The following is a 13,269-nucleotide window of genomic DNA, read 5'->3' on the forward strand; positions in this document are numbered from 1 at the left end:
ACCAATTCATTTCCGAAGTTAAGGGACAATCCAGTTGAGTGGTACAAGCAGGTAGAAAGGTTTGTGAAAATCTCAAAGGTATTATGGATTGATTTGAACACCTTGTTTGACATTGTGGTGCCAGGAGATTTGTGGACAGCATGCAAGACTAGTGTCGAGTGGCCAACGGTAGAACCAGAAAGGAATGCTGCTACAAATGGACCGTCTGAAATTTCGGTTAGGAACCTTACCCCTGGCCGACCTTTGCTCGAGGTGGAATAAAGCCCAGCCCACATCATGCTTCTGTGCTCTTTGCCATGATAAGCCAGAGACGGTGCCACATTTCCTCTTCGAATGCCCGGACTATGGTCGCCCCAGATCACGTTGGCTTGGTCCCATCTGCAGAGAACTGGGGACTCGTCAGCACTCCGTTGCACTCCGGATTCTTTTAACCAATACAGCCCCTCCCATTGTTTGTGCTGTTGCTAAGTTTTTAAAATGGGCTTGGTTGATTAGACTTAGAAGACTGTCCACATCAATTTAATCCTTTTTTATCTAATTTATGCTGACCTAACGTGTTTTTAATTCTTACACTATATGTACAGTCTTACTTTTTTTCGACATGCTGTTTTTATCTTTTGTACTGCTTTTATGATATGTGCATATCGAAATAAAGCAATCAATCAATCAATCGGAAATTGTAATGTTGAAATACGATAGGGTAATGACATGGCTGAAGGAAAAGGTGCCGCCACAAGACATAGATTGGGTAAAAATAGACAGAACAAGACAAGAACCAAAGGAGACAGTCCATGAGTATTATGAGCGATTGCTGAAAGCATTCGAACAATACAGTGGACTAGATGTAATGGACCCCAAGGATATAGGACAATTTGTATCAAAGTTTGTTTTGGGGCTGAGACCTGATATTTGTCTGATGATTCAGCAGCATTTAATTTGTTGGCAAAACAAACCATTGGATGAGATTTTGAGATACGCAAGATACTGTAGTGATGAGATAGAGTCCAAAGCAAAGAAATTAAAAGAGAAGCTGATGGTAGTACAGATGCAGTCAGCTGGAAAGGGTGGACAGCGCCAACAGGGAACAGGGACAATGGGACGAAAACCAAACGGACAGAATAGAGACATCGAGGAAAACCCGAGACCTAGAATAGACCTTGCCGCGTTGAAGAGAACGACAAAGTGCCATCAGTGTCATCAGGTGGGACATTGGAGACGCGAGTGTCCCTATAACTCTGAAAATGGAGAGATAGAAGTAGAGGAAGAAGTTCAGGAGGTTCCAGTTCAAAGGGTGACAGTGACAAAAAGTAATGTGGTCAAAGGGGGGACTTCGGCTCCACGAGCTCAGTTCCCTCAGCCACCAAAGATTATAACTGGAGGAAATGTCTATAGACAAATGCCTTTGTTCACAGATGAGGAAAAATTTTACTACATTGATCCCTTGACAGGACAACGTGTAAGCAAAGAAGAGGACTGTACCCTCGGGGCAGTTCTGGAAGTGGATCAAAGAGGACCATTTGTTGAGGCTGAAGTGGCAGGATGTCCCACAACATTCTTGGTGGATACCGGAGCTACTCGATCAACTTTGAGATCAGCAGTGGTTCCGGATCTACCAATGTCGGGGGAAACAATTCAGGTGGTAGGAGTCGCAAACAAGAGGATGACTAGCCCTTTGACGGAACCAGTGTCAGTGAAAATCGGAAACTACATGAATGAACATCAGTTTGTGGTGTGTGATTCTAGTCCTGTGTGTCTGTTAGGAAGGGACTTATTGTGCAAATTGAACTGTACCATATACTGCACACCTCAGGGAGTAGAGGTAGAGACGACAGATGATGACGCTACCTTCAAAATTGTGAACTCAAGAACATGCATAGAACTGTATCCTACTCTGACTGTGGAGGATCTTCCTTGGGACTTACGCGAGGCAGTATCTTCCAAAGTATGGGATTTTACAGGAGAGGAGATAGGATTGGTCAAAGGGGTAGAGCCAGTAAAGATCATAGTGAAACCAAATGTTGATTATCCAAGAACGCCACAATACAAGCTGTCCCAAGAGACGATTGCAGGAATAAAACCCGTGATCGACTCTATGATTAAACAGGGAATACTGAAGGAAATCGTGGGAAGCCCATGCAACTCCCCGATTATGGGTTTGCAGAAACCTAGTGGGAAATTTAGAATAGTACAGGACCTTCGAAAAATTAATAACATTGTTGTTTCATGTTGTCCAGTGGTACCGAATCCATCAGTAATACTGTTTCAGATACCATTCCAAGCTGAGTGGTTCACAGTGATAGATCTTTGTCAGGCTTTCTTTTCAATCCCATTAGATGAAGAAAGCCAGTACCTTTTTGCGTTTAAAATGGAGAGTCGCGTCTTAACATGGTGTAGAATCCCACAAGGGTTCACAGATAGCCCTTCAATTTTCAACCAGCTGTTGAAAAAGAACCTTGAAAGTCTAGTGCTGCCACAGAATTCAGTTCTGGTCCAGTACATAGACGACCTACTTGTTGCGTCAGGAACAGAAGAGGCTTGCAAGGAAGACACCATCGCCTTGTTGAACCATTTAGCTGAGAATGGACACAAGGTATCCCCGAGCAAATTGCAGTACTGTCTGACGGAAGTACAGTACTTGGGTCACCGGATAGAAAAAGGAAAGCGCAAGGTGTCACCAGATAGAATAGAGGCAATCATGAAGATGAACTCGCCTACAACACAGAGAGAAGTCAGGATGTTTCTAGGAATGGTTGGTTATTGCCGGCAGTGGATAGCTAACTTTTCACTGAAAGCAAAACCCTTACAGAAACTGACGCACAAGGAGGTGAGTGATCCGGTACCATGGGACAATGAGTGCTTGATGGCGTTCCTACAGCTGAGAGATGACTTGTGTCGTGCTCCGGCTCTGGGAATGCCGGACTACGAGAAGCCATTTTCCCTCTATTGCTGCGAAAGGGAGGGCTGTGCTTTGTCAGTTTTAGTGCAAGTCCATGGAAATGCCCGTAGACCAGTTGCATACTTTTCGGCTACCTTAGACCCAGTAGCCGCAGCGTTGCCCGGATGTCTCAAATCCGTTGCTGCAACAGGTGTCAGCATTGAGCGTTGTGAAAGCATTGTGATGGGACACCAGTTAGTGGTGTATGTACCTCATTCTGTGGAACTGTTAATGACCAGGACCAAGACCCAGCACTTGACTAACAGTAGGCTCATGCGCTATGAGCAAGTTATTCTTGCTGCAGAGAACGTGACCCTTAAGAGGTGTTCTGTCTTGAATCCTGCTACACTGATGCCACTTCCTAATGACATAGAAAGCGAAGACTGTGAAGATCACGATTGCCTTGATGTGACTGAACTATGTACGAAGCCAAGACCAGATATTGTGGATGAACCATTGATCGACCCAGATGAAATTTACTTTGTCGATGGTTCATGTTTAAGAGATGATACTGGTCGGTTGAGAGCAGCTTATGCTGTTTGCACCATTACTGGAGTTGTGGAAGCCGCTTGCCTGGAAGGAGTACACTCCGCTCAGGTAGCAGAAATCATTGCATTGACCCGTGCCTGTATAGCAGGTAGCAAAATTAGAGTCACCATATATACTGATAGCCAATATGGTTTCGGTGTAGTTCATGATTTCGGGCAATTGTGGTCTCAGAGGGGTTACATGACCTCCTCTGGTTCGCCAATCAGAAACGGAGAATTTGTACAACTGCTGTTAGAAGCATTACAGGGTCCTGCCGCAATTGCGGTTGTGAAATGTGTAGCTCATACGAAAAATACAGATTTTGTGTCACAGGGAAATAGATATGCAGACGAAGTTGCCCGCTATTGTGCGGAGCATGGTTATACTTTCACGGAGGTGGAAGTAGGTGGGGCTCAGGAAAAGACAGAACTAAGCGTGATGTTAGAAACTGTTGATACTTGGGAAGATTTGAAACAAATGCAAGACAATGCACCTGAATCTGAGAAGCAGGCATGGGAAACAGCAGGTTGTGTGAGAAGTGAAATGGACTTTTGGGTTTCAGCAGATAGAAGGGCAGTGTTACCCGAGGAGTTAGCGAGGCCAATGGCACGACAGATACATGGTCCAGTGCATTTGGGAAGAGATGCCATGTTGAGGGTGTTCAGGCAGACTTGGTATTGCCCAAAATTTAGGATTGCAGCAGAAGCAGTGTGTAAGCGATGCGTTACTTGCCAGCAGTTGAATATAGGGAAAAGAACACCAGTTACACTGAGTCACATTGGGAGGTCTGGGGGGCCCTTCAACAGAATGCAATTGGATTTTATTGAAATGCCAAAAGTCAACCGCCTTAGGTATGTTCTGGTGGTAGTATGCATATTTTCCAGATGGGTTGAAGCGTACCCTACACGCAGGTGCGATACACTCACAGTAGCAAAGTTGTTGCTTAGAGAGTTGATACCGCGCTTCGGGGTGCCTGCCTCTTTGGAATCGGACAGAGGAACACATTTTAACAGCGAAGTTGTGAAGATGCTTTGCTCTGCATTGAACATTGATCAGAAATTGCATTGTAGCTATCGACCAGAGGCTTCAGGTATCGTGGAGCAGATAAATGGGACGTTGAAATGTCGAATTGCTAAAGTTTGTTCATCAACTTCCTTAAGTTGGCCTGATGCTCTTCCTTTGGTCCTTATGAGCATGCGTAGCACACCCGACAGGAGGACAGGTCTCTCTCCACACGAGGTGCTGATGGGGAGGGCAATGAGACTTCCAACTGTCCCAACAACCGCATTGTTGAATATCACAGATGACCTGATCCTGGATTATTGCAAGGGGCTGTCTGACGCCATTCATTCTGTGTCTCTTCAGGTACAGGCCGCAGAAGTTCCATCCTCAAGAGATCAATGCCACGACCTGTGTCCAGGTGACTGGATAGTGGTGAAGAAGCACGTCCGGAAGAACTGCTTAGACGTGCGCTGGAAAGGACCTTACCAGATCATCTTAACGACGAACACTGCCGTGAAGTGCGGAGGGCTGCCAAATTGGATCCACGCTTCCCATACTTGAAGAGTTCCAGCACCCCTAGAAGAAACAGCTCCTCTCAGACGAAAATCCAGTTGTAGAGGAAGAATCACAAGAGGGGACCAGTCAAGCTGTGGGGGTGTCTGAAGAAGTTGGGAGTGTCACAGATCCAGAGGAAGAAGAAAGACAGAACGGCAGTGAAACTGAAGTTGCCACTGAAGGAGAAAGCTGCTGTGAAAACAACTCAGAGACAGAACAAGTTCAGAGTGATCAAGAACTGAGTGAACGGACAAGAAATAGGAGAACAAGGCGTGGAGCAGCTACCTGGCCTGAAAGAAAAAGGAGGCCAAGCTTGAAGCCAGCTCGAGAGGAAACTCTTGCTCCTATATCCGAAGACTCAGATCCAGAAGAAAACGCACAAGGACAAGAACAGGAAGGTCCGAGAAGATCAAGGAGGGTGCGGGTGCCTTGCAGAAGATACGCTACTCCTGAGTGGACCTACCTCGCTACAGATGTCCGAAGGACGCAGAACTGGGAGAGTGAGGAAAGTGACCCTGACCAGAACTGACCCCATCATAACAGTGGAGGTAGAGTTGCTGATACCAGGAGTGGAGGTCGAAGGGCTGCTGACACTCAACATCGTCTATCCTCCTCTCCTGAGCGGAATAAGAAAATTGATTCTAGAGACAGTTGAATTTCCGTGTTGCTGTTCAAGGTGTCCAATACTTGAGGGAATCCTTCTTCGTTTGGAAATATTTGAGCGAGTAGTGGAAGTTCTTGGAACACGCATAATTTCAGATTACTAGAGACTTTGCAAAGAACTTTGTAAATACAGATTGAGAGATAACCTAGCTTCAAGAAGAAGACGACGAAATTAGGGATTTCAAGTTAGAGGATGGAGAAGGGTTAAGGTTGTCTATTGCTACAGAACTCAGAGACTGTTCTGGCGGAGGGGATTTTCAGCTTCCAGGTGTGGTTCGAAAGATTGGAGAAGCAAAGAAAAGAGACTTTGTACTGTGAAAGAGAACCAGAGCTACACTGTCTTGAGACCATGGAGGCTGGCAACCCGAACCGCAGGGCAAAATGCATAGTAGGCACACTTTTAGTGGTAGTGATTTCTCTTATAGTTTTAGTGGTTACTGTATCATATGTAGTGGGACATGAAAATGATGTGAAAGCAGAAAAAGAAGCAAAAAGTGCATCAACACAGAAGCCTCCTACGGCTGGCAAACAGGGGGAAAACACAGCGAAAGAGAAAGCTTTGTTAGATGCTGAGATTAAGAGATTACATGCAGACGAATCACAGGGGAATTTTAAATCAAATGCTTATGCCAAATTGCTTTATGAATACATTGATGTCATGGAGGCGAAGAACTGCTATGTCTGCATGCAGTTGCCAGCCTCTGTAGATGAAGGCATCAGGTATCATCATCTTCCATTGACCTATGGAATCTCATGTAGTTTGTTGCTGAGCATATTTTATGAAAGTGAGGGGTTTGAGTATTACTTCTCGAACTTTGACTCGATATTGCCAGAGGTGCCAAATTACAAACACCTCAATAAATGGGATTATTACAAAAGTGAAGACAGGTTACAGAAATGTTTCCTTCCATGGAAGACACTAGATACTTCACATGCCCGAAGAAATAATTTGACTTGTAAAGTGTCAGAAACTGAGAAAAAGTTTATAGGGCAGGTGGATGATCGATATAGAAGACAAAAGGTCCTAAAAGCTTCAGGACAGTGGAAAACAGATTGGACCCAGGAAGAAAGGGCACACCAAAGAAAGGGTAGCAATGGTCCAATAGCTTTAGACAGAGAGAAAAGGGGAAAGCTGTGTATACACAGAAGTCAAACATATTATGAGAATGTGTTTGTGGGAGAAGTCAGTTGTGAACATGCTTTCCAACTGGAGTATTACTCCAAAGATTTCCTAAAGGAAATGCAGGTGATCCCGAATGTGTATTTTGTTTGTGGAAGAAATGCATACGTGAAACTACCAGATAATTGGTTTGGATCATGTTACTTAGCAATTGTCTTCCCCAAAATATACCATGCGGAGGAAAGAGAGGGAAACAAACTAGAAGAAGAAGGGATGTAAGCGCTGAGGAGGTAGTTGGAGATGTATTTGGTGCTATGTTTCCTATTTTGGGGATAGCACTAAATGATGTTAAGATAAGAAGATTGGCAACAGTTGTAGATAGACTATCCGCCAGTACTGCTAGATCTTTAATGCTGGTGGAGGGAGAGATGCAATCGATAAGGGCAATGGTTCTTCAGAACCGACTTGCTCTAGACGTTCTGTTAGCCAAAGAGGGCGGAGTCTGTAAGGCTTTGAAGGTCCAGGAATGTTGCACTTACATTCCAGACAATTCAAAACCTCTAGAAAAGTACATTCGAAACATTACTGAAATACACAATGAAATAGAGGATTTGACGAAGGTAACAGTATGGGAAAAAGTAGGTCAAGGAATGGGTAAAGTTGGAGGTTGGTTTGCCAACCTGGGAAAGAATATCATTTGGTACATATTGAAACCTATCATCATAATAGTGATTTGTGTAATCGCTTTGTGGGGGTTGGTGAAACTGTACAAATGGTATAGAGCAAACAGGTTGCAGAGATCCATGCGAGAGCAGGGGAGGAGATTAGCTGCGATGCAGGAGAATCAGTACAGGAGTCTGAGGGCTCTAGAGGAGATGAAACGAGGGAAGGTTGCAACGACTTCAGTTTGATACTCTATACTTTAGAGAGGGTGTTGTGATGATGATGACTACTGTAAGTCATCAAAGGGGGGATTGAGAGAGCACAAATCTGAAAAATGTAGAAGTGCACCATATTTACAAGCACGTTGTATTAGTTTAGAATAGAATACACAAGAGTGTCAAACCTATAGGGTGAAGAGATATATATAAGTGTTTAATTAGAGTAGGGATACATATATCAGTGTGAAAAACTAATGTAGAGATTTGTAGAAATGTTAGAAGGATGTTGGAGTCTCACGTTATGAGGCTGTGTGAAAAAGAAATGTAATTCTGCAAACCATGGAAATGTGTAGGCCACATAGCATTTCACAAGAAACGAAAGATGCTGCTACACTTTTAAGTAACTTGGATTCTAATGTCATTTTACTGCAAAGTATTATTAATCATAGAATTGAAATAATGTTTTAAATAGATGTGTTACATTACAGTAATGTGTGTTAGTTAGAATACTGTTTAAACAAAGAAATTAAATGTGCATATGGCAGAGGCCCGTTTCATGTAATTTTAGCAGGCCTGAATAGATAAAGTTGCTTCTTTGATCTGCATGTGCTCGTTAGAGAAAAGTCGTGCTAGACACTAACTGTAAAGCCTGTTCAAATGTTTTACGACCCTAGATATGGTGGAGGCCGGAATTTGGGGCCCACAGAGAAAAAGTGTCTTTTGCAGGTGCGAGGGGGCTTAATCAGAAAATGATGAATAGACTTTTGTTCAGAGACGCCTGGCACAGGCCTGTAGGAGTCTTCAGGAATTTCTAGGGGGTACCGTCTTGCCGGAGAGAAGCCTGGGAAGCAAGGTCAACTTTAACGAAGGGTCCCGAGGATTACCAGCATGGAATTTGCCGCCAGAATCTACACCACGTGAGAGGCGTCTCCAGGGGCGTTCCTATTGGAAATGTGATTTTGTATTAGGGACAGCACCCCGGGGTGGAGAGAGAGCAGATGATCTGAGGAACCTAAGAGAGCGGATGGGTAGGCAGATAGGGAACTGCAAGACTTCGACTTTGAGACAAAGACTAAGGGAAGTGTGTGATCTTCTTTGGAAGTCACCACAGCTGACACCTTTTTAGGAAAAGATCTTGTTAAGTAGGGATGTCACTTAGTCTAGTGTAGGGACAGTCTAACCTGAACTTTTCCTTTCTGTAAAGGACGCATAAGCTACAGCTTGTGTCCATGTTGGCAACTTTAATGCTTTTTGAATTTGTTTTAGTGATATCCTTCTGCCGACTAAGAGCATTTAGAGAATTCTTGTATGTATTGATTCCTGTATACCTTTTGAATCTCATTTTGAGATGCTTGTATCTCCAGATAGCTTTGGCTTTATAATAAACTTTTAAACCTTTTCCAGTGGTAAGTGGTTCTTTAGAGTGGTGTAAGTTCTTTCTTGATTAACCCAGTAGTAGATTGCCTTTTACTCAATGACAGGTACCAACGATTTAGTCGACCTGAATTGGGATCTGGATTAACAGCAATAGACCAGAAATCCCGCGTTAGCACATTCTAAGCAAACCAGCCAATCTTTATCATTACTATTACATATTTAAAAGTTACTTATTTTATCAGTGTTGGGCAGATGAATGTGCGAGTAGGGTCTGCACAAAGAGCTAACCAGCTCATTCCACGATACATTACTGGATATGTGCTTGTGACGTGCCCTCCTCACTTTGTCTGTGCACAGACTAGGGCACGTTGCTAGCTCTGTTGTTTTACTCGGGATATGGATGCAAAGCAGCGCTCATTGTGTGAGACATTTCCATGAGAAGGGATGATAGACCGCAGCCAATAAAAAGCTCTCCTTTGTCGCCCTCAATGGCAGCTTTACTGTAACCCGCTTTGTAGTAGAAGCTTCAGCCATGTGTTTCTATAATGCGCTGAATTAAACTGTGCGCCGCCTTATATCACCCCAGGCGGATGAGACGCGAGTTAGCCGCAATCTGAGATGGCTGTAAAATTTAGGGCACTCTGTGAAACACCGCATCACTTGAGATTAAATTGCGGAGTCACTTTTTTAAAGAGAAGGGCCCACAGGGCTTCCAGAGGCTGTTTTACGGCCTGCCTCAGATCGAATTTATATCCTTTTTCCTTTTTACATAAAAGGTGAATCGCACAGCGAAACCAAAAATGTTTCCAAATCCCGGAAGTGACTGAACGATCCGGAAGGAACGCATGGAACCTTCTTTAAACAAGCATAGGCAATGCAATAGAACATGCATTTATGCAAGACCTATTGCAATGAAAACGGGACTGCGTGCGGGCGCGAGAAGGCACAAGCATGACAGAGTGTGTGGGAGGGGGGCCCCAAGAAGTCACGGACTGCGGGAGTGGGGGGTAAGGAGGGAAAGGAAGGAAGTAGTCTGTGCAGTAAAGGGACCAGTAGCCATGGAAGGATACAAATGACTGACATGGCTGTCATGGGGAGGGACTAACAAGCTTAAAACCAATCGGAAGGCAGCATTTATGACCTAAGCCAATGAAGAAGATGGGTTGGAGAGTGGGCGGAGCTTCCACAAAGCTTACACTATAGCTCATTTGCGCTGCAACGCCAAGCGAGACCTAAAAATGGCTTAGTGAATGAAAACATGAGGCCTAAACTGCTGTGCTACACTGTGCGTCCCTTTACAAAGTCTAGGGTAACATAAATAACCAGAAAGAAAACAGCTACGTATTTCTAATATTTGTGTTACTGTAGTGTCTGTGGTGTTGCAAATGTGAGTTCACTTTGTTTACATATGGGCCATTTAAATGAAAAAGTAGATGCAATAAACATTGCTGTTGCACCTTGCTGCGCTGCCATGCATCAGAGGGAAAGGGCAGGAATGTGCTGTATTTATCAAATACAACACATTCCTGTCCTTTCCCCTTGCGCCTACATCATTCTGACAATCTAGCACCAACGCAGTCAACCTTGCACCATGTTGCAAGTGTACCTGTGTTGTAAGCTAGATTGTTTTTGTGCGTGAAGGGGCACCTTCCTGCGCAAAAACAATCCTGAGAGGTGTTTTCCTCTTTCTAGCTGTGCTGCACATCGTAGCACAGATAGAAATAGTAAAAACAAGGAGAAATAAAGACATTCTCCTCGATACGCCTCCCCTGGGGAGGTGTAACGTTTTGGCGCATTCCCAGATTTACAATGTCTTATAAATCAGAGAATTCATCAAAAATCAAAAACCAATGGGAAGTGCATGAGATCACCCATGGAACGCCTACCCAGGGCAGAGTAATGTAACACAGCAATTTGCACTGAGCTGCGCTACTCCATATTTTTGCAGTCACTCAAAGCCTTTGCATGACTTCAAAAATATGACTTAAGGTTTGCGTCGCTCGGCGATGCAAACCGGGTCATAAGTATGGCCCGGGTTTGCAAGGTTATTCCCCATATCTTGGTTTTTAACTTATCATATAATGGTACTGGTATGGCGGTACTGCATGGTACAACAATGGTTGTGGAATTTGCACACCGTTAGTATGGTGCAACTCATAACGAGGCCCCAAGTATGTATATATCAAAATGGTTCTGGTTTATCTAATGGTACTGTATTGATTAAACAATCAGATACATCATGAATCTATAAGCAAAATGCACACAACTCAACGTAGGTGTTTTGGAATACTGTCAGTTCACCAATAGATCTTAGAGCATAAGTTCAACATACTGAGAGTAATGCGCTAATGCATGAAACCACATCGATGCACAAAAGTGCACTGACTGTTTGTGCTATGTTTCTGTGCAACCTGGTTCCTACCCGTGCCCTCCTTATTATACTCCGTCCCCCCTCCACCCTCGGCTTGCAGTGCCGTAAAAGTATGTCTCCAAGTATTACTGCAAAAAGAACAGAGATAAAAAAGCCGCATCTCACTGGAAGAAGCCTGATGAGGCAATGCGCAAAAATGCAAGTGTGTACATTGTCAATTTTTGTCTCACTTCATATGCGTACCGTATTTAATGTTGCCACTGTAAAAGGGGGTGGAAATCATGAAAAAGGGAGTGGGGGGCTGTAATCGTGTCATCATGGGGAGGAGCAGCAACCTTGCAATGGTGGAGGAGGAGTAAAGCTCAAACAAGGTTTAATTAGGGCTTATTTCCTTATGTAGGATTACTGTTCAAATTATCTGACAATGTATAATGAGTAAGTAGCTTAAAGAAAAATATAAACAAACAATAATTTTATCTTTAACATAGACTACTGAAAATTAACCACCTTTGGTAATAGTAGACTCGTAGTAACATAATGATCACCTGAAGAAGATACAAAGTCAATAACTGTATGTCTTTGTTGTCTGATATTTATAGAAACGATTGTAATGATAAGTGCAAACATGGGCAACACACATTGTATATTCAAGTTACCTTAATGACATCTTCAGGCCATGATTTCATCAGAGTTGCAAGATGTCCCCGGTCATGGATTGTAATAAAAAGACCTCTGCAATGTAAAAGACATTTGTTATGCATATGCTTACTTAAACATAGGCTATTTCAAGAAACAATTTTATTCTATATATAGAAATCATGATTAAACGATAAACAGTATTTCCCTGATTTTAAAGGGGAAAAGATACATTTGGTTTTAAATTGGTTTTATATTGGATCCGTCTATATAAATGCACTGCTAACAAATGTTAAGACTGGTGCACCCTCCTTGTGGTGGGAGCAGAAACTGTCTGTTTACATAAAAGATGTGCCTAGCCAGTGGTGGTAGCGCCTTCTATGTGAAAAATCCTCTCCCTTGAACTTCGGGACACAAATTCAAATACCCTCTGCTGGAAACTTCTAAAAGCCCATTCATTTAAAAAAACTTAAGGCCATATTATCAAGAAAGGGCGATACATTATCGCCGCTTTTATCGCAGGAAACTGCTGATAAAGCGGCGATAATGGGCTTGATAATATGCCCTTGTGAATTCCCATAGGAGGCCAGGTTCTGGTGTTAACCTGTGCTGCTATGGGAATTCACTGGGGCATATTATCAAGCCCATTATCGCCGCTTTAGCGGCAGCTTCCTGCCGATAAAAGCGGCGATAATGTATCGCACTTTCTTGATAATATGGCCCAAAATCCGGGTGCTATTCAGCTTCGATCCATTGATGCTAAGAGAGCATTTGGTGATAATACGTTCTATAAGTTACTTATAACATGTGTGTGTTAACTCGTGCCTGCGCATAAGCTTTGCACCCACCTCAGGTCCTGTTATCAGTTAGATAAACACACGTGATGATGAAAGTAGTTGGAGAGTGGCCACTGCTAATAATAACCTAATGTGACTTTGTGTCACTTCTGTGGCCCTCTGTTTGTTTAACGCTTATATGAATAAATTACATAGCATGAGTATAATGGGAGGAAGATAAATTCAGACCGGAAAAGTCAGACTACGATATATTGTTTTAAGCATACTTCCAGAAAATAAACAATACTTGCAGATTATAAGCAGAGTAGTCTGCATAGGTACCTACAAACAATGGTAATTGACGCGTGTCCACAAACTACCATCAATGCCTTAGCTGTGGTAGACAGCGTAGAGTTTTCATCTCG

At 43.3% G+C, this 13,269-nt stretch overlaps 1 protein-coding gene across 1 annotated transcript in view; it reads right to left on the reverse strand.

Annotated features, from left to right (window-relative positions):
- The window catches only part of ME1 (malic enzyme 1), a 1,446,246-nt gene that overhangs the window by 845,899 nt on the left and 587,078 nt on the right, over positions 1 to 13,269 (reverse strand). Inside the window, exon 4 of the mRNA XM_078648140.1 lies at positions 12,089 to 12,164. Coding sequence (XP_078504266.1) covers positions 12,089 to 12,164 — 76 coding nt within the window. The remainder of the gene's footprint in view (positions 1 to 12,088; positions 12,165 to 13,269) is intronic.

This window comes from Lissotriton helveticus, chromosome 6, assembly GCF_964261635.1.
Source record: "Lissotriton helveticus chromosome 6, aLisHel1.1, whole genome shotgun sequence".
In the NCBI taxonomy this organism is placed as follows: Eukaryota; Metazoa; Chordata; class Amphibia; order Caudata; family Salamandridae; genus Lissotriton; species Lissotriton helveticus.